This window comes from Nicrophorus vespilloides, unplaced genomic scaffold, assembly GCF_001412225.1.
Source record: "Nicrophorus vespilloides isolate i.1.1-1 unplaced genomic scaffold, Nicve_v1.0, whole genome shotgun sequence".
NCBI lineage: Eukaryota > Metazoa > Arthropoda > Insecta > Coleoptera > Silphidae > Nicrophorus > Nicrophorus vespilloides.
The window spans coordinates 894-24,535 of record NW_017097976.1 but is presented as its reverse complement, the minus strand read 5'-3'; the positions used below and the strand labels follow the sequence as shown (position 1 = coordinate 24,535).

The following is a 23,642-nucleotide window of genomic DNA, read 5'->3' as shown; positions in this document are numbered from 1 at the left end:
TTAGGTTAGGTTAGGTTAGGTCGCTCGCTGCACTAATTAAGAATGCACGCGACTCGTGCACCAAGATCGGTTCATTTTCACGTCGCAAAATTGACCGTGGGCGCAATTTCGTGAATCCATCCGTCGTCATACGCTTCCTGCTCATCATTCCACCATTACGCACGCGGCAATTACGATTATTACAACCACTGTCACGAGTTACGCAATGCACATGACCTGAAGGAAATTGCACATTTACGTGGACTTAATTACAAATTACAGCTTCAACAAGTTCAAGTGGCACAACAAAAGAAACACAGTTCCCATTCAGTTATTGTTACATTGTGAATCATCAACGTTCAATCATAAACACCAAAGATATACTTTGTGTATTTAGTAATAAGCATAGAAACATAATTAATTGCATTATTTTCATTATATTATTAATATTTCTATTTGTCAAAACTACTTTATATATTATGTAAATATGTATGTGTGCTTTGACTAATTATTAATATGGGTCAAATAATTTCAGTATAAATATTACAAAATTTAAATTATTCAGTTATTCTTTACGTTAAGTTTTTTTTTTGATTAAATCACAAAATATTAAGTTGACCTCATTGCTATTTGTCTACTTAACCTAATGCCATGACTATACGCCCACTAGATACTACCAATCCTTCGCAAAATTGAGCCACTCTTAAAGAATGTTGGAGGTGTTCAATTTTGAGGAATGCTCGCTCAATGACCGAGATTATATCTTCATCTCGAAAATGCCATCAAAATAAATTATTAAAGAATATGGAATTAATTGGTTATCAAAATGTACCATTTGGGAAACACAAATGAAAAGTACAATGTCAAAATTTAAATATCAATATAATCGTGAGATATAAAAGGTTGAAAACCACTGGTAAAATTATTTAGTGGAATTGATGATCACAAAGTAGAAAGGAGTTTTGAAGCGGCTGAGAATATAGAAAATAGTATGAAAGGTCATAGGGAAATTTTATAAGAAAAGTGAAAGTCAGTTTTACCAGTCAAAATTCATAGCTTCTTTTATAACCTACATTCATCTACTCATGTAAAATAAAAATAATTCATTACAATATTATTATTATTGTTGATACACACTGACTTGGAAAACTCTTAATGCGTACTACTACTACTACTATTGCGTATCTAATGTAAATTATTTTATGTACAGGTATGTCTAAGTCACGACGAATCACAGCTTATTTAATCCTTATTGGGCCACAAAAAGAGTGAATTTGGAACACTAGAAAAGAAAGTAACAAAAAAAAAATAGTTGCCGCTGCGAATCATATAGCCAAACGCAAAAAAAGAGGGATCGGCAACACGAGGTTTTTTTGCGTTCTTAACAAATTTTATTGGTTGTACCGTTCGGGTCGGCCCGCAAACCATTGTTTTTATTCAAATCTAAACCAATCGACAAATGGCCACGAAAATTAGGGCGTTTCGTTTCAAACCTATTGAGAGGAATATCTAAATATCTTCTAGCAAACCAAAATGTAACTAGATAAATAGTTGATACCGAATAAATTCTCTAGGTCTATACTATAATAATAATAATATGCATGGTTATTTTCATCATTTATTGAATTTGCAAATATATTTCAGAATAAGAATGCAAAAGCAACATAATGCTGAATGTATGAATTCAAGATAAAGAATTAGTTCGAACATTCAGTATTCGTGAAGTTTCCAGTTACAGTAATCTGTGAACGTGCAGGTGACGTTAATGACTTGAGTCGTAACAGACCACAAGTAATGCAGCACAGAGACTGAGGCTACAGAGGTAAAAGAAAATAAGGAAATAATAATAATAACGTGAATTTTTCTTTGCAGCTTGTTTGTTTTTGCTCTTAGAGCGCATTTTGCAATGGTCTGGCCGTGAATGCGGCATCAGCATCACAGGCTGACTCACGAAGGAAGGGGTTGGAGCGAGAGGGAAGCTGCAAGATATATATATATGTATATATATACTAGAAATTGGAATCCCGATTCCGTGAATCGACCGGAATACAGTGACGCAATCGAGGACGTCGGACCAATCGGAGGCCGACGTACATCCCCCCCACCATCGGCGATTCCGGTAGAACTCGCGGAGTCCGGCGCGGACCCCAAAAACCGGATCATTCCTAACAGATTTCGCGTACGCGACGCACACTTCGAGGAACCGGAAGACGAGAGAGACACGCGCAACGTTTCCAGAATTTTTTCTAAAAAAAGTGTTTCATAAGGTGATCATTATATTTAGTGGATGAGTGCGATCATTTCTTTGGATTTTTATTTTGAACGATAGTATTTGTTTGAACAAGGTAAGGTGTATACCATTTTCGCGATTCTTAAATCAATAAAGAAAACACTGATAATAATAATAATGTTATCTCTGATCCTTATTTGTTCCTGTCTAACTACAGAACTCTGTCTGTGACTCAAAAAAGAACGAACATATTGCAATTATCAATTTCCCTGATCCAACTTACTTTTACAAGACAAACAACGTCCGTGCATGTAAGTAACGTTCGTTACACTCCCTTTATGCAGAAATGTTACGTAACATTTTCAATTCTAGATGAAAATGTTGTTTTTTTTTAAATTATTATTATTACCTCAGCCGCACAAATAATAGTGAAAACACTATTCGATTAGTGAAAAGATTTCTTTTCCTAATTGAATCGATTTCACTTTCTCGACAAAGATTATTAACAATAAAATATCTTTATCGCAATTTACTATTTAACGCCCGAGACCTTGGACGTCTTACAAAAATCCACTTAACTTCCGACGATACTTGTTTGCGGCTTTGAACACGTTATAAAATAAAAAGTAAATAAAATTTCAAAGAAAAATATAGAAATAATTATGACAAGACACATGGAATTGTTAATAATCCTATTTGTCATATCTAAATTAAAAAATCAATATAGATTTTTGTTGATTTGTGTTTATAAATCCTCTTGGAATTAAAATTATTAAAAAGGTAATGTGGATTTTGGAATTGTAAGCATATGCATAAGTAAATCAATAAAAACGCTGCAGTTAAATTAACCTTCAACATCATGTATTCAAGTGTTGCATTCATGAAATATTTGTTGTTTTGGATTTAATAATTTCATCTTGTAAAATAAGCGTCGAACGATCTAATTGGTAAATTAGACCGAACAATTGAAAACAATACAGGTGCTAGACCCCGTTCTGTTTTCAATGTTCCCCCTACGAATTAACATTTTAACTGTGGTCATGGTGCATGGTTATCTATGGTAAACAAAAAAAAGAATTACCATCGAATTGAATAACGGATTAAACGGAATTTAATGCGGAGGAGGGTTGAGGCCGAAACGAGTACGCATATTATATATCATAAGCATCAGGTTGCCACCGGACATCAGTTCTGTTTAATTGTAATACTTCTTGCTAAAAAGAAAAAAGCCATATCGCATAATATTATAACTATGAATAAGTGTTGCATGCATACTACAACTAACGTAATCCAACGCCAGTCACGGACTCTGGATTCTTGCAGGCTCACTATTTTTTTTTCTTCTTTTCTTCATCTCTAGACGTAATAACCACGCTCCAGTTAGGAACAGGCGACGAAAAATGTATAAAGTCAAACCGTTATTATTATTTTTTTTTATTTTGTTCGTTTCGTGATGATAAGACGTTTTGCCCTGGCAGTAAATTCTTGCGCCACGTAAAATCAGCAACAGTCATAAATAAATGGCGCGAAGCGTTGCATGACAAAACGGCGAAGGAATATATGTTTTATTTAAATTTTACAATATGTTTAATGCATTTCGCGTAAATAAATTATTCCCGTCGAAAATTTCAATGTATTGTTGAGGCCGTGAACGAGGGCAGCGGATTGCGTAATTGAGATTTTACTTGGAATCTACTCATAAATTAGTTAATTGCTTTCGTATTTGATTTTTTATGCTTATATCACATGACATTCTACATATATGAAATGTTGAGTAAGTACAGAAATTCTTTGCGGTTTGCGAACAAAATTAACTAAGAACATGTAGTAAAGAAGAAAACGAGATAAATCCTTCCTCAATCAAGTTCAATGGTAATATGCTAAGTGAACACACTGTTGCCGTCATCCACCTCGTGTCATAAAGATAAGATCGAGTTGCGAGTTAAATTGACGTGCTTGGATTTATTGCGTTACTGACCGCATTATAATAATCTACCCTAAAAATCTGAAACGAATTTAAATATAATTTCATAATAAAATGTTGGCAATCGAGTAACGAACCGTGTTTTTACATTAAACAACGAAAAAAAGAATAGGTTTCCTTCCAGTTGCTTTGGTCGTACGATCCGCTTTTCCGTTACATCCGTCAGTCTCCACCAGTGGATTACTTTGAAATGTGTTTGAGCTTTAGTTAGTTCATTGTATGCTGATTTATAGAGGACAAAAGCACGGAAGGGGTTGTCCCGTATTCAACTAGATGCACAGATTCGAAGTGTGAAGACTTGCTCGATCATCTGCATATTTAATTAAATTTTTAATTAACTTCAAGTCAATTCGTTATTACAATTCCGCTATAGACGTTTCAATTTATTACATTCGCATAGAATCCAATTCCTCTTTAAACGCATACCAATGTTATCAAACTTCAATTATCTGGTAATTAAGATTACCTGTATCGTTTTAATAATTATTTCCAATTAATTGCGACGGAATGAATGTCGTCTTCCTGGAAACGAAAAATTAAAAGTACCCGGAAACCGTTGCACGGAGCATCATTTCATTTGGAAATGCCTCAATTTGAAACGTAACATTGAGTAATCGCTTTGTACTGCAAATTACTTGTGCGGTGCGTTTCAGAAGAAACCTTGTCGATAAAGAATGATATAAAACAAGGTGACTCATTTAAACATTCATTTCACACACACACAAAATTTATATATTAAGCGATGACTGCAATTGAAAAATAATCATTGAGACAGTCAACAGAATTTCTTGAATTTGTCGGATTTCCGTTGATAATAAAATATAATTGATGAGTTTTTGCCGCTGCGTCTGTTAACCCCAGGTCTATCGATTTTCGCGTCGCCGTGGCTGCCTGCGTTCTACGGTTAAAACAAAAAAAATGAAAATAGAATCGGCATGGAAACAGGGAAATCAAGGTCAAAGTAAATATAGTAATAATAGATTTTCCATTCGACCTTTCATTTCAATAGTGTTCCCTATTTACAACGAAATTGTACTTAATACGTCCATCCTTGAAATACAATATTTAATGCGTTCTGTTTGTTTTTCCCTTTTTATGATTATCTTATTAGTGATTACGTATTCTGGAAATGCTAGTAATGAATTCATTTACAACTATAATCAAGCAGAAGTATTTCTGCGCAATGGGAATCGCGATCTCCACACTTGTGCAGTTGTAAACAGAAATTGAAACGTAATCAAGTGACCGAAGGCTATTAGGCGAATGAGATTGCAAGAAGATATTTTTGCCGCAATAAAGTCTACAATTTGCTGCTAAGTATCAGTATGGGTTGCAAGAAAATTATCCATTAAGGATAATGATGCGTTTCAGTGAAAATCTGTTTGAAACGAAGAGGTTTCAATCGCGAAACCGTTAGCAGAACAAATATATTATGAAGCAAACAAACTGGGGGGGAAAAAAAACGCGCGCTCCTCTTGTACGACTATTTTTATGATTATTTCCTCTCTCTGCAGCATTAAGTAGAATAAATTCATTGCATTTGGATACAGTTAGACGGAGGCAGTAAAATACAAACGTTGCAGCAGCAGCAACAACAACACAAGATGAACAAGTTTCATAACGTGCTGCTCACTTTGCGTCGTCTCTCCTCATTCACACGGAAACAAACACCGTTATGCCACGAAAAGATTCATAACCGCAGCAGAGACAATTATCGTTCGGTTTTGAATTTGGTCGCCACAAATCCAATTTGTATTCGTGGTTTATTGTTTTGACGGTGTGTTATTATATGAATGAAATATGCGACCACTTTACTAGCAACAGATCACAGAACGCACACACCCTTCGTGATCTTCAATTTAAATAATTCCGAGCCACGCGTCCACTCCCCCAACTTCTTCTACGCGCTCGTTAATCGCAATTAAAAGCCTTTCTTACTTCCGTCAATTACGGCCGACTATGTACTAGCTTTTCGCACTAGATCAACAACAAGAAATTGCTAGCAAACTTATATTATAATAATTATCTAATTCCACTAGTATTAACATATGCATATATTTTACTACTTGTTTGCAGCATTAATAAAGATGTTCTTGCAATGCAAAGTTCAAGCGTAACTTTTACCCATTCAATAATAATTCACATTAAACTTTAAAAATATACAATTTTCTTATCAATACGTTCATGTAAGCAATAATTGCGCAATTCATATTTCCTAAGAACAAACAACAATTATGACATTCCATTTTCAAGTTCACGTTCTATTTTGTTTACATTTCCTCTGTACATGTACATGATGTTTTACGCTTGTAATCATAAATGTGTGTGTAATGCGTCTGGATCATTCGCTGATGATTGCAGAAACGTCTGTCAGTTGCACGACGAAATAGAGGAAAATATTGACAGCCAAAACTTTGTTTGCACATGCAAAAAGGCTCGAAAGAAAGTGTTTTTATTTGTATATATTTATATGTCATTCCTATATTTTTAACGCATTCGTGTATCGACGTATAACCTTTAAAGGTTATATACACATCGAGAAGACGATTTGCACGATAAACTTTCCTTGAACCGGGCAACAGCAGCAGCAGCAATTATACAAGAGATTGTGAGTCACGAGAGTTCTCCTAAACAGCACAAAATATTAGAGAAAGAAAAACACGCTCGGCAATTTGAAAAAGAAACCCGTAACCTTTCGTTCCGAAATCCATATGCGATTCGACGATTATGGAGATATACGAATCCAGTACATATACCACAATATTCTCATAATTGTATTATAGATAAACCGCGCCAATCACATTTCATAATTTTAATTAACCGAAGAGTAGTAATTTGATTCAAGTTAGATGTACATCTCAATTGTTAATACAATACTCAATTGTAAATATCGATCAGAAATGCAAACATTTCATTGCCAAAGGAGGAAACGCACCTGCAGGCACGTATGTTCTAAGTCATCGGTGCAGAAAATCCAGCCCGCAATTATATACGTATAACTGTTAAAATTTGCCCGGTAATTTACATCAGTAGTGAAGCAGATCCCTTCTTCTCCTCCTCCACTTCTTAGCAATAATAATCCTGCAATTAATGACCGAGAAAATTAAGAGAAAAGAAAAGCGTTATAAATACGCGAATTGCATTAATTATCGATCTCGATACATCGGCGCTAACCTCGTTTACGGAATTGCAATTCATTTATTCGATTGCCTTTTTTTCATGTAACATTTCTTCACGCACGATTAATACTAAATATATTTATTAGTATTTCATATAACTTTTAGATATCGATTAAAATTTCAATTTAAATTTGATTCTACATATTTTTTCGAAGAAGTTACATTGTTATGTTGAATTTTACATATTCACATATTGTCATTTTTGCCATAGGTTTATTATGGGAAATTCCCGAGGACAAATTTGCGGATCACCTTTGCGAATTGAAATTCATAAACACACAGTAGTTGTTAAGTAATTGCATAAATATGTATATAATTTAATTTATGAAAATAAATTACTAATTGTAAATAAATAATTGAATATTATTGAAAGATTCTTATATACATTTTGTTTAATGAAATATGGAACCTTGGAATGTTTCTACTTTTTTTCGTTTGTACATTCTAGAAAATAAAAACATGTCCAAGCGTTATCAAGGTTAAAATTGCAATTATGTTAATAACTTTATCATTTTTTTTTGTAAATATTTGTATTATGTAATCTATAAAGTTAATTTTTCTGAACGTAAGGAAATATGCAATTTTTTACTGATGAAATTTGCATTATTCACGAATATATGATATTAATAGATGTGATCGAAAATGTTTGTCATGTATTATCATATATTTGGCAAAATAATGACTTCAGTTCACAAGTACCATCAAAACGATTAGTAAAAAAAAAATAATAATACGTAAAGGAAAATTTAGCATCTTCGCGTTAAAATGTTTGAGGATTTGGATTTTTTTTCTGTTGGTTACATATCTAAACTTACTTTACTGTAAGAGCGATAGAAAGTCGCCAGTCGTGTAGAAAACGCACTCACCTGGAACGGGAAAAAAATGAAAACAATTAGATGCAATCGTTCCAAAATCTCGTGCAAGGAATATAAGATACGCTTTCACAAGAGAAACAAAAAAAAATAAAATAAATATTCTCATACATATTTAAGGAATAAAATAAATGTAAATTCTCGGTATGTCACATAGTACGTATAATTGTATTATCATGTGGGCGACGCAACTATTTTCGTAAAACAAAAACTAAATGTATTAAGCAGAGATTCGCAATTTGGTATTTGAAAAATAAATCTATATTTATGTATCCGGGTTTTAGTTATCATGATTTTTGCAAGAACTCGAGCGTAACATGAAAGTCCATCGGCTTAAAATGAAAGACAACACGAATGATTCGATGCGTAAATAATTGAGTGAACTTTTAGGGAATAGTATACGCGATTACTCACGACGATCGATCCATTGTTTGTCCTTTCCCTTAAGGATCAGCCTTGTCTAATAATAACGAAGGCTATTGAAATAATTTAATGTTAGCTGTATTAATATTAATCTCTTTAAGAAAATATCTGGAGAAACGTAATTGTAATTTATAAATGTAGGAAACATGTTGTTTCTCACACATTTCAATTTCAAGCGTTTAATAGCAACCTGGAGGGTGTAACTTTGAAATGTAAATATTTGTCTTCAAAGGCAAATGAAACTTTCTTAATTGCTTTTCACATATTGGAATAGTGTTTGCCTGCTCGTCTGCGCCAATGCGTCTCCCTAAACCAGCTGCAAGTTGGTTGAAATATGAAAATATCAACATATTGGTGTGTCATTCAAATTTATTAAAATGGATTATAGTAATATAAATGTACATGGTTGTATTGATTCAAAATCATTCATCTCTTTCTATGTAGTTATACATAAGTAGAGCAAACACGTGGAGTAACTTTCAAGTCTTCAATTGTATTTCATTAGGGAATGAATAAATGTTGTTAGGAGCGAAGCGAACTTGATGATCGTATTGGAGCGATCAATGAGGCGGCGCCCGTGTTCTGCTTCAAATAAATGTTATTATGGGTTGGCGTCATGATTGCGAAATGATATATATGTATATCTCGTGGCATGAAGATGCATGGTTATTAAATTACATATTTCTGCTAATTAAGTTTGGGCCACGTGCAAGACATTAATTTCGCATTAGGAGATGGTTATATAAATAGTAACAAATATGCTTTCCTTCCTTTGAATGCTCGTGGAGGCGAATGCAGCGACGCTATTATAGTCTGGAAACCATTCACGTTCGAGCGGAACCCAATTGATTTTACACTTGGCCTACAGCAGATAAAAGATGATATTCTGCACCAAAATTTCAGCGCATTTTACAGGGAACATGCTCGTATTTCAAGCGTTATTTATGTAGATCATCATTTGCACGGTACCCATTTGTATGCATTTAGATTAAAACATTTCGAACATCTCCAATGTTTTCATTTTTACTTAATTATTGTTGCAGCAGCAGCATCAATCGCATCCAATCAACAATGCGAAAACTCCCTATATAAGAATTTTATTGTAAAGCACACTATCTTCTATTATTGTTAGAGTGCCATCTGCAGCTGCAACTGCTATGAAATATACTGTTACGCGGTAAAAATTAAAGAGGGGGACTCCGCTTCATTCAGCTGCACGTCTCCTCTTCACATTTCAAAAGGACTTCTTTACCTGGATCAAACAGAATACTACACGATCCGTTACATCTGGATAGTTTACAAAAAAATAATAATTACGTAACTATTCATAGTTTAGAGTTTCATTCAATTCTTCAGTTGAGTGCCGGCGGCTCTACTGCAGTTGTGTTTGAAACTTTAATTTGCAATTCGTTGATGCGATTTTCATTCCTCGAGTCGGGAGACTTTTTCAAACGTGCCGATAGTGATTCATAATTGCAGTTCGTCCAATCAACCGCACTCCTTCAATGTTAACCAATGGCAAGGCCACGTTAATTGCATCCAACGCAATGATTCGCAAATAATTTATGCGCTGCGATTTATACATTTAAGCTAATTAAGGAACTGATTGAATAATACCGAGGACGTTAGGGCAGGATATTACTGCACTCACTGCTCGCTTCAATCCTATATGATTTGATGCCATTAACCAAGAACACCACAATTACTCGTCGCAGATGCCAGCCAAGCTGAGAACATTCAGACACAAGGTCATAAGCATTTTCTGGCATTGTTTCCTTCAATTTCATCTCTGATTGGATCTGATAAAGTATTAATAATAATAATAAATAGAAACAAGAAGAAGCGTGAAACACCAATTGAAAATTGATGTGAAAATAAACTGCGGCAATTGCGTGCGTCGCCTCCAATTGAGTTACGTGCGTGCAAAACAAAACAACGAAAAAAAGCACTTATATAACCGCCTTCAAGATCAATTGTGTTGTGACACAATTTAACAAGTATTCTCTCTTCCATTTATTTAGCAAAGAATGTGTCCGTAATTTTCAAATGTACTGAATTTTTTTTTATTGCTAAATTGCCGCGAACGCTGCGACAAGGACGTTTAACATATAAATCCACTTGTTCAGGAATCGATCATTAATTTCGCATTAACAGCGAGATGAATGAAGTTTCCATGTACATTATATATGGATGTAAAAGTGCAAGGACACACTCACCTCTGATGCAAAAAAAAATGTAGGAAATGATTAGTATGTAATCGCCGCCGGAGAATTTCATAACATTGTACTTACTAAGAATCGGTGCGTACTTATTTAGTTCACAAACATTTCATTAGTTCGAAAACTTCCTGTTTATAGGCAAATTAAATATATAATTATCTGTTTCCAAATACTTGTTTTTCTTTCACACTGCAATTAGAAAGTTTACACTTTAATCTTTCCTAACTACAAAACAGATACCTCGAATTTGAATATCACAAGAAAAAGTGATTCATTAATGCGGCAAGGTTATATTTCTACATTCGCTTAAATTTTTATTACTAAATTACGCAATGTAATCGATAGAAGAAGAGAAAAAATCGTTCCATATATGTGTCAATTTCTAGTTTAAATATTTATTTATTTTTAATGTTACCAATAAACTTAACAAGAGATTTATGTTCGTATTGCCGTTCGTTTCGATCCATAATTATAAAGCTTTTATGGTATTAACGAAGCACGTCGCCGACGTGATCGCACAAAGAAACAATACGTTTATAACTTCTACAATTAATTACATCTTTTCTCATTTGTACATTAATAATACGTGTCTTCTTGACATATTTATTAAAATACGTAATTAAATTAATCAATGAGTTCATCAAAATTAATATGTATCCATGACCTGTTAATTATGTAAAAGATTTTAAATATCAACATGATATTTCCATTATTACAATGGAATATAAATTGGAGCGAAACCAAAAAAACAAGTCCATATTTTATAAAGCAATTTCATTAATATTTTTTGCAATTTTAAGGGGGAGAGCGAAAGCCGGGTTTACTAGGGTGCACACATTTAATGGCCAATAGAATCAGTTTTATTTCAATCCTATTGACTAACTTGTTTACTTAAGTTAAATGAATTGATATTGCGCATTGAGTGCTCATAAATATTTCTTATATAAGTCATAAATACTTAATGACGTAAGGATACACCGCACAAACATTTTGGAAATATTTAATTAAATCGCCTACTTGTTTCCAGAAACATTTAATGAATTGCTATTCTAAAAAAAAAACAAAAATTAAACGAATGAATTTAACATAAACGAGAATGACCATTACATACGAACTATGACATAATGTTTTTTTAGTAAACAACAGTTATCCTTACAACGTGAAGACTGAATATGTAAAATGTAGGCATCTTCGTGGTGTGGGTTTCTTTATTTGTACAAAAACAGTAGAAAATAGACAAGAAAAAAAAGAAACAAACACGTCGGATCAATAGTTGAATATCCAAACACCCACTTCGCACGCTCGAGCTCTCTTCTTCCACTTTTTTTTTTATGTATATATTCCAACATTTATTCACATTCACCTTGACGATGAATATCGCATTAAATTCTACAAATCATTTGAAATTCAAATATTTCAATTCGAATTTTCTACGCATAATGATTTCGAACACCAGCCACCTTGATTCTTATACGTTTACAAAATTCCACCAGAAAAAAAACTATTTACATATATTTGTGCATCGCTCAGCTTTCACATTTTACAATTACGTGTGGGTCTCGTTTTACGATTGTTCAAACTTTAAAATATTTCATACTAGCGAAAATATCTTAAATATTGAAGCCTTCAAATGTCCAATTGATATATTTGTTTAGGATTCTAAAAACAAATGATTTGATGACGTGATCAATTAACCTTTCAGTTCAATACATTTTTTTGGGAAATGGGTTATGATTTATGGGAACAGGTGGACAGGAAATGCTTCGATTTCCAATTCGTGTAATACGTATCCTGTTTTCGTGTGCGTCTTATTTCTTAATTAATTAATTGATCAATTTTAAACCAAGAACTTTGTGACATCCTCAATTAATTATAGTTCATGTATAAGCAATGAAAACGCAAAATTAATTATTACTTTCCGACGTGTATATATATTTTTTTTGATGCGACATGGCGAAACGATATTTTGCATTACAAAATAAATGCTAATTTTTGTTGGCGGTAAGAAACACAAAGAATTATACATGTACAAATTCTACAAATGTTACAGTTACATTTAATGCCGTATTCACAGGTTTCGAAACCAAGAACAGCCTCCTATATGTATAAATAGATTCGAATTATAATATAATAAGAGTAACAGGAAATTATTACGGAAAATGCGAAACGAGCATACTTGACGTTATGCAAATCACGCGTATAGGGGAAATTTCAATGAAGAATCTCACGAGAGTCAGGGCTATGTTGGAAATTAATCAATTCTGCGCGTTGACAATGTAATTATGGGAAGTGTGCACTTGTAACCGGTCGTTATTCTCGGAGAAAGAACTGCTTCAGTGCAGAAAGTTGTCTTTTGCCTGCATACTCATAACCTTATGTATTGCATTACGTCCAGTTTCGTAATATTTTTTATTTGTATACTTACAAAGTACCAATTATTAGCGTTTGATCATTGAAATATAATATTTTAATTATTAGTTATAATGATTTGTAGATGTATACGTTCTTTACATTACAACATAAATTGTTTATAGAATTTACCTAAGTTAATTATTAATGATAATCAATTGATGTTTATTCGTCTGAATTTACTGCTGCGCTACTTATGTGCGTAATTTTTATACTTCTGAATCGAGTGGTCTGAATGCAAACACGCTTCCAGGTAGAGCTGAAGGTAGCTGCAGGCTAGTAAAGGGGGTTGTCATGGATACAAGAAACCAAACGCCCTTTGAATTCAGATCCATATGCTCTCCGGGAAATAACAACAATAGACCACCACCGCATCCCCTCGGTTTTGAAGTATCAAGCAAAAACAATTTGCTTGCCTGCTCATAGTGTTCTTGCAACTACTTTAGTTCTATCATTCATACATTTTTAAATCATTTGCTAAGAGGGTGAGGGTGCTGCGACATCATGACTTTTTAATGCGCCGCAATCGATTGGTGGAGTTACTCAGGTGCCCAATTATGATCTCCCCCTACGCGTTTCACAAAATTACCAAAAATAAAAAAAAACACCACACGCTTACGGGTCGATCCATGTTTCTAGATTATAAACATATTAAATGGCAATTGTTCATCCAGACAGGTCGTTGGCTTCTTTCACTTGCGTTACTGGTATACATTTCGCTCACCTCCAGAGTTCACTTCAATTGATAAACATCGAAACGTGGGGATAATTCTATATGTATTAATGCCCTACATCCTGTAGGATGATTATAATAAGTGAGCACCGGTAAAGAAATCTTAATAAAAAAAAATGTACTACAATTGCTTTTCTCTATTTCAAGGGAAATTAAGATGGTAATAACGCAGTAGTTGTTTGAAACAAAAGAATTGGTAAACACAGACAACTTCAAATCTGATCTCGCGTAATTGTCACATTAAGGTCACACACTTATTAAGTTAATCAATCAAGAGGATTTTATTCGCCAGATTTACGACGTTGATGCACGGCTTTGAGAGTATTTCAGTGGGAATCAATTCGAATGGGTTTATTAATTAAAGTTAATCATTGATCGGTGATTGCCCTAAATACGATTTTTTTTTTATTGATAAATCGATTTTAATAAATATATTTGTATTTCCATAACTAATTCATCTTATATAATGGTAATTTTACACGTTGCTGCGTATTGTTACATCTGGCCAACAGAGAAGAGTGTTTGCTCGTCATTATAAAATGTTTCTATGAAAGTTAGGCGTCCCGTTCGAACAGGTTCAGATGATGTCATACGGGAAAACTAGTTCTTTAATTAAATGCACCGGCGATTTATTGCCGTAACAGTTATTTTATTCAGAGAGGCACCGAATAAATTGCTCAATACCGCAGATTTAATTGTAAAAAAAAAAACGAAAGTACGCGATGATGAATGAAGCGCCCATCATATTGTTATTATTATTTTTTTAATTTTCCATTATGTAAATATCATAACAATATATCCTTTGTTGCAGCTGTCCAAAGATGACTAAGCTATCTCTATTGATAGTCGCATTATCGTGCATCAGTCTGCATGGCGTCAAAAGCGAATCTGGTGTTTTCATACTCTCCGAGAACTTGCAGCAAGTGCTAACTTCAACGGCTCTCCAATGGGTACAGGCCAACTCGCAAACCAAGAACTTCGATAACGCTGTTATTGGATCCTACCAGCATATGCCAGGTAAATTATATTCGGTAATGATTGAAGATTGAAGCTAGGTTTATTAATGTTACGTTCGCAGATGTCGGCACCGAAGACAATGTAGCAGCGAACAGTGTTTCCGGGCAGCCCGTCTACGTGTGCAGAGCCAAGCAAAACGGTATTTGGGTTTCCGGTCAAATTCGGCCCGTCGAGCGCAAATGCATTGCGTCCTTGCATGGATCGGTGCACGCTTTCGATCGTTTCGAAGTGTTGATTAACATAGAGAACAGCGCCCGTCTCAGTTGGATCAAGAAAGATAAGTTCACGTTGAATCCCCAAGGAGCTGTGGCCGGTGGTGATGAACCCTACCGCAACTACGTGGCGAGGCGAAAGCACGAAAACAACGAACACTCGAATTCGTTGACATATTTACTTGGGAAATTGGACCCGTCATTAAATTTGGGCAAGTACACCGTTATCGATGAGAATAATAAGGAATGGGAATTCGAAGACGGCGAGATTCTGGTGGAAACTGAACCGATCAAGTACGAGATTTCTAAAATTAAATTTGATAATATCAGAAAGCGCGTTCAGAGGAAGGAACACGTATTGGGACATGCCGTGCTGAAGAACGAAAATAACGATGGAGATGTCAATAAGGTCGATACAGTGATTACGTACAACTACACCTACTTATTGAACTGGGGTCACGGCCACGGCATGCTGAACGGACTACCATTCGAGGTGAAATTGTCAAACAATCTGCTCGAAGGCGTTTGGGGGATCAGAGAAAAAAAGGATAAGGTCGAAGTGCAACAAATCGAAAAGTTTTTGGCTACCGGCACTGCCGTCAATATTACTTTGAATGGAATATATGAGGTATCAGAGATACCCTATACAGCTGTGGTCACGGCAATCTACAAAGATAATGAAAGGAGGGAGAGGGTCATCAAGGACACGAAAAGTGAATCGAAAATGAAGGAAGTTCAGCAATCGTCCGGTCCAGTTTACTTCATACATAACAATACGTTCGTGCCAACCACCACGACGACGACGACTACAACTACGACCACAACTACCACTACAACAAGGAGAACAACTACTACCGAAGAAGTCGTTCCGATCGTACCACCGGAGGTTGAGAAACCTTTCGACAAGAAAAAGAAAATCGACGACATGGCTTCTACGCATGGTGGCAAACATGAAAATAGTATGATGTCCGACGGAGAGGCTTCCTCTTTGAAGAAAAAGGAAGAGGCAATAGCGAAAGAATCCACGGCCGGTGGAGAAAAACAAGCCGCCTTAGCGAGCGCCTTCTTGCTTGTCGGAGCCGTAATTGCTCTTAAATTAACGTAAATAGGAAGTGGATCAGTGATCTGTTCGCCGGGCTTCTTGCTTGGCTTGCAAATATATAAATGTGAATGGAGTGTGTGAGCGCGCGTATGTTACGAGTGTATATATTCCAGCTTGATTATGTATTCATTATTAGTCATTTATTTTATTTTTTCTTATTTTTTATTAGAATTCTTTCATTTTCGAATTAATAAAACCCCCCTTTAAGAAATCCCCCCTTTTAAGTAGCCATTCCACCAAAATGTGTAAATAGACTGTAAATACTAACTGAGTAAGAGAAGAGAAGAGAAGAAGTCTTGATTGAGCCTCCAAATCGTAATACTTTTGGCAGGCATGGTGATATTAACAAATGAAAATCGCGATCTGTACGTCCTCGTTACAAGACCGAAAAGGGTTTTATGCATTGAATAAATCAAATAATAATGGAGCAAAGGGCAAAAAGAGCATATTTTCTGCGTGTGGCATACATTATATATTTTTGCAACTCTTGTAATATTTAGGGATATATATATATATATAGAAATATATGTCTACAGTATTTATTACCTAACATGGTACAAAACTCTTCAGTTCAAAATTAGGCACTTCTTTAATTTATGTCAATTAACTAGTTCCACCAGAAATCCATCGTTCACATTTCGTTTTTTGCAGTTCAAATTCATATTCACAAAAATACCAGATATAGAATTCCTCCGTAATCAAGGAAATATGACACCGGCGTAATGTTGCGTGCTTACGGGAAAAGCTTTTACAATCTTTAACTATATATATATAATCTTTCAATAGCTTTAGTGAATATCTCGAAGAAGAAAGTAAATGTTAAACGTAAAGAAATTATTAAAAAAAATAATAAATAAATAATAAAGCTATTATATAAATGTATTCGAATTCTATATCTCTTGCCAAAACAGTTTAAAATTAAATTAAGAATAATGCTTTGGCAGGAATTAAATGTTCAAAGTGATATTTTAAAAGAAATATATATGATGTATATATTTTTATTTTTGTTAACGGATCGGGTGTGGATTGCAAAATTACGTTGGATTTGAATAATGGATAGGAGGAATTCCAATGTAAGCGGAATGGAGGATAAACAAAAAAAAAAACAAAAACAAAATGATGTTGGACTGACGATTACAATTATTGTGTAGATTTATTATTGTTTTAAATGTACATTTCATGTATTGTAGATATTTTGAAAAAATATACTTTAAAAAGAGGTAGTCATCAACCCAATAAATATTTCAATTTCATTTAATTCCCTCACACGAATTCCTATATTTCTAGCTTTAATCAACTGGTAAGTATAGTTTTTTTTTAATCAATAATATATGTAAAGAATTGAAATACTTCAAACATATAATAATTAATGCGTTTAACCTGAGGCTGTGACCATATTTAGAACGTATACTGAAAATTGCAAAATATCTCTCGGCTGTATTTTTACCCAATTCAATATTGAAACATTCAAAAAAATATGACTCATACTTAAATATAAACTTTTAAAAGTTAAACGAATCGTCGGTTCCACTTTGGTAGATTAACAATTATAGTAATTTCCTGCTTAAATTGATTATTCATTAACACTGTAATAAATAAGGCGGCGCTCGTTGATGGCTTCTGAATATAATAAACGTAATTAGTTACTGTTATATCCGACTAATTACTTCCTAGCAATTATTAATACAGTTTCTATACTTGCGATACAATAAAAAGAAAATACGTCACTTTTGTTAATTACAATAGATTATAGTAAATTACTTTTAAAATAAATTGAGATTCTTTTCAAAAGATTTCAAACGAAACGCCCTAATTTTCGTCGATTGGTTTAGATTTGAAGAAACACAATGCTTTGTGGACGATGGAACCAATCCAATTGTTAAGCACGCAAAAAACCTCGTGTTGCCGATCCCTCTTTTATGCGTTTGACGATATGATTCGCAGATGCAACTAAATGTTTATCTACTGTTCGAAACTCACTTTTTTCGTTGTCCAATAAGGATTGTTCAAACGTTCAAAACAAACTGTGATTCGTCGACAATCTTAATGGTATTTGTATTAAACAGTAAGAATAACAAAACAAAGTTAATGAATCAAAACAAGAGTTTTTATAATAGAATGGAACAATGATAGAAATGTCAGTGTATTTGAATATGCGATTGCTTGAAAAATAAAGTGACACATTTGATGTTTTTGAACGGTGTTCGAATTATGCAAATTTCGTTCCCGTTGTTCTCTTCAACAAGTATATAAAATAGGCGTGCCGAGGTTGCAGATAAAATGTAGTTTGGTAACGAAAGCGCTTCCCCTTCTTTAATTGACGAACAATGCTAATTCAGTAAGTTTCCGCCGTGGAACACATGAAACGTGTGTTGTTCACATCGAAATTACTTACCTGAAACAATGCGGCGCGAAATTAGGACGAACACATTTTGCGAACAAAATTTACGACTTCTAGAAAGGAAGTCATCACATCTGCATACAAGGCAAGGATAAACACGGTACTCGAGTAAACTACAAAAGCGTAATTAACGGATAACTGAAACAGTCCGTATCTCAAAATGAATCTACTTCTACGATTCGACAATTTCCTCAATAGAAAAGATATTTCATATACTCTCAGATGTTATAAAATAATATTTATCAAGTAAATTGGACAGCAATTGCAGTTTTAATGCAATCTACATTTTTTTTTCTTCTTCTTGATGGTTTTAAGACCGGAAACGATAAAAAATAATTCGTTTCTGTCCGAATGGAGGATTAACCGAGTCCCAATAAATTCCCATAGCACCGTTAGACTGTCGATTTTAAATAGTCGTCAGCGAACCTCTTGAAGGAATGAAGCGATCTCGAAATACAGGTGTTCACACCGGAAACCCCGACAAACCGCGAAGCCACGAACCGTAAATCCAATACTAATCAGAGCCCAGAATTTCACACATGCTTAAGCACACCTAAGGAAATCACTCACGTGCGAGGCTTTAATTATCTAACACAACACAAAACATAATAAATATAATCCAGTTTCCTCCAGTGTTAAAGAAAGTAGAAAAAGATATTTTCGAAATGTAAATTATAGTAATTGAAAAATGAAGATTTTTTTTTAAATTTTATTGATGTGAAACATGTCTAAGAACAATATTCTCTATATAAATTGTAAACTGTCAGATGAAAGATTGTCTTTGTAGAAATCGATTATTTCATGCTTTCCATCTAATTTAGAAATCGTTCCATTTCGTTTTTTTCCAACAGTTGAAGTCAGTGATTTTTAACCGTGAGAGGATCTTAGTGTGTTCATTAACAAAGTTATTTTCTATAGAAATCGTTCGCGGAAATCGAACTGTAAGTTTAAGTGTGCCATGCAATACAAAAAAAAAAGGTTGAAAAACACTGGTATAAGTATAAGTTAGTAAGATCAAATGGGTCTATATCGCAAGTCCGACAACCGAAAGACCGTCAAAATCTCGACGTTCGAAATTCCGGCCGTATTAAAATCCCGACTTATTCAAAATCCCGACAATCAAAATCCCGACTATATCGAAATCCCGACTACCATAAAAATGTTTTTGTATAAATTTATAATAATAAAAGACACTGTCGGGATTTCGATATAGTCGGGGTTTCGAACTTCAGGATTTTGAGCCAGCTGGGATTTCGAACATCGGGATTTCGATTGCCACCGAGATCAAATATATGTTTGTATTGGGAAATAACATTTATGGAGTTAAAACTAATAACAATTATAAGAAATTGTTGAATCTCGTTCCGTCCACAATTACTAATCTCCAAAGTTGCCTTTCCTATAAATTCTATTATGAATAAATGAAATAAAAAGTAGCAATTTCTTTTAATTCGTTTCATATTTACTTAATTTAATTATTTGACCTGGCGACAGAGTGAAAATTTTCAATGAAATAACTTTTTGCAACTTGTATTGTTGCAAAACAATATTACGTAATTAAATGCGTCTAATATAATAATATTAATTAAGAAGTCACGAAGAGTGCGGTGTAGTGTGTATAAGACGAAATAATATAGTGCTCGCGCATACGAGGGAGTGGAATAATTGCGGAAGGTGGGTGAAGGAGGGTAGACTAGTCGGCACCTAGTCAGCGCCCCGACGACTGCTGGAAACCGCCCTTGAGCGGCTGATACATTCGTCGCCTGTTCCAGTCCCGCTCGTCGAGGAAGCCTCGATCGATACATGCCTTCTGAATGTAGACCGGAGCCCAATTCTGGAACGAACGCTCAACTAACATTCATTCCCTAACGCATTTAATATTTCCATTTTCTTTTTGGATCAAAAAGTAGAAAATATATATAAATATGTGCTTTCTATTAACCCTCGTAAAGGCGATTGCCATTTCCAAGTGATTACGCAATGGCGACAACACTCTTCTCGTGAACGCGCGCCATTTAAAACTAACTACCGACAGCTTAATTAACGGCTGTCATTCGGGCAGGCTAATGAAATCAATTTACATTTCACTTTCGTTTCATTTGCATCAATCAAAGTCCGGAACCGGACAGGAAAAATGTGAAGATTGGCCGGAAATCAATCCATAAATTTCCACAGGAGGCAATTCACAGCTCTAGACCTAGCCTATTTAGTTCAATTACGAAATTTCCCCTCGACACCATCAGCATTCACATCACATTATCTTCTACTTATGAAACTACTCTTCTAATCATAATATTATTGAATAATTATAAAATAGATGCAAATATACAATATAATATTCCCTAATGCAACACACCTTAAATAAATGTTACACAATGATATTGGTAAATGTGTAATGTTTATGTTATTCAGGGCGTGGACAGGTATTAGCTGAATAGTTTTGTAAATTTATCATGATACTGATTCATAAGAAGTTATCTCTTTCGCTTCAATATATAAATTAAAGGTTAACACTTCAGATATATCAAGGCTCACATAATGATGATCTAACATAACATGATTCTATGTAAATACATAATAAAAGATCTGCAGAAAGAGAAAATTATGAAAGACAACTGAAAACCTTGAACTGATGGTGGACCTGAAGGTTCTAGAAGGGAATCGATTCGATCGAAGGTCGTGTAGCAAATACTAGACAAAATATAAAGAATGCGATCGACTTACGAGGAACAAAAAACTAACTGTAAAGAACTAATGAGATATCTAATGGATTTCTATGATATTGCTAGAAATCTCTAAGGGTTTTTTTATGATATTCCACTGATCGTTATTTATATATACAATAAATATCTTTACTATATGACGATTATTATATTTCCTATCTGCTATATAGTTTTCAATTGTACGTTTCGGTAACACATAATACCTTTACATCATGCAATCCCACAAAAATGTGAACACGCAAATAAGTAACCCTGTTTACTAATAAAGCAAAATATACATAAAATTATATATAGAAATGAAAAAGAAAGACAGTTTTCAATTAATTTTTTTATATGCAATTATTATTTCTGATTATTAAGAAATGTATATAAGGTATATATCGATTACCTGCTTATTTATAGTGTATATTGTTCCATGTTACCGCAATATGTAGAATACAGTCATCGAGCAGCGAGCGCGTGTCATTCTTATTATAGTAACAAAAACTCGTACTATTTAATCGAATGATTTACCGGCCGCTCGTTCATAAAGAGCAAAAACGTTACGGACAGTCGTAAATACAAATAAAGATAGTTGATTGCATCAACTTAAGGTTAGACACATTTTATAGTGCACTTTTCTTTTTGCTCATATATAAAAAAAAGGAATCTTCTAAATGAAAAAATGACCCTTTAGAAAAGCAGTGTTTTCATATTTCAATGATTTTCTCAGAAACTATAATATACTGAATTGATTCAAAAGATGCTTATGAAAGCTGGTTGTTTGGGGAATGTAGCGACTATTCATACGTTACGGTGGTTTCATCTATTTGACTGTAAATTCACGTTAAAAACTGAATTAATTAATGGTTTATTTTTGGTTACTCTATCCAAAAGTAGATGTTGCATGAAGGCAATGCAAAAACTGAAAGGGTAGGGTTAGTAGTGTAGAGGGTTAGGGAGAGTGATGTAATAAGAGATTGTTTCCGGGCTTCAACTATTTATGGCGATGTTATTACCACCTTCCTATTTCCGCTGACGTGTGTAAAAGAAAATGAGTATTTTTTGTCCACCCACGTTAACTCGAAAGGGACGAAGTTAGTGGTACAGAAAGACCTCATCTAAAGTTTCTTCGATAAACGCAGATTCGATAAAACGTGATCTACTTGAAGCCTAAATAAGCTTTAAATTTATCTATTTACTAAATGTTAATGTGACTTTTAGCAATTGTCGTCTAGCGACGCATCCTTTTCACCACATACAGTTTTTTTGTATACATTGGAAATATTACACAATGAGCACGATAATGAAACGAAATTACCAAATAACAGTTTACGATTGAGTTCTCCGCTATTATATTCATAAACAGATATGTAAAATATATATAATATAAAGTTAACAACAATTGTATTTAACTTATTTATTGGAAAATTGTTTTCAATTGGCTCGTTGGTCTAGGGGTATGATTTTCGCTTAGGGTGCGAGAGGTCCCGGGTTCAAATCCCGGACGAGCCCACGTCTATATTTTTTTTTATAATTTGCAAACCCAAAACAATTATGTTGAGAGATTTATAATAAGACAAATGATTGTGCCCTTGCAAATTATAGAAGGGTCAATAATTATGTTTGTAAATGAAGTTATTTTTGAATTTGATTTTGAATTGCTTAGAGTGCGAGAGGTCCCGGGTTCAAATCCCGGACGAGCCACATCTATATTTTTCTTGTTCGCTTACATTCTGTACACACAACTTAATTTCGATTCATGAATAACTTTTGCATCAAACGAGATAAAATTAATCAATTAAAATTCAGTTTATTTTGAAATACCCAACCGTACTATAGTAAATCCGCACTGTTCGAATTTATGGATAGTTAATACAGTATGAGAGAAAAAGAAAGTAGAACATTGACAATTTGCATATAAGATTAGTTACAAAATTGTTGTTTTTTAAATCTAAAATATATATAATTAAATGATTAAAAGAACACTTATTTTTTTAAAAACGAATGTCGAATGTATTTGGCAAACATTTCGCAACACATCTGACACCAATTTTTAAACAAAAACACTAACATCTGAATTAAACCTAATTAAAAGACAGGTGACAGCGAAATTCGTTAACCGAAGATATTTTATAAATTAATTAATAGTAAATTTGATAGATGATTGGACTTAATAA

At 33.9% G+C, this 23,642-nt stretch overlaps 1 protein-coding gene and 1 non-coding gene across 2 annotated transcripts; both read left to right on the top strand.

Annotated features, from left to right (window-relative positions):
• Positions 1 to 2,127: 2,127 nt before the first annotated feature.
• On the top strand, positions 2,128 to 16,556 carry LOC108561454 (protein unzipped). The gene is made up of 3 exons (XM_017919395.1): positions 2,128 to 2,324; positions 14,840 to 15,045; positions 15,107 to 16,556. Exons 2-3 carry the CDS (start codon positions 14,850 to 14,852, stop codon positions 16,360 to 16,362), a joined length of 1,452 nt encoding a protein of 483 aa, XP_017774884.1. The 5' UTR covers positions 2,128 to 2,324; positions 14,840 to 14,849; the 3' UTR covers positions 16,363 to 16,556.
• A 6,349-nt stretch (positions 16,557 to 22,905) lies between these two features.
• Trnap-agg lies at positions 22,906 to 22,977 on the top strand. The gene has a single exon. It is a non-coding gene; the product is annotated as a tRNA-Pro (tRNA).
• The last annotated feature ends 665 nt before the right edge of the window (positions 22,978 to 23,642 follow it).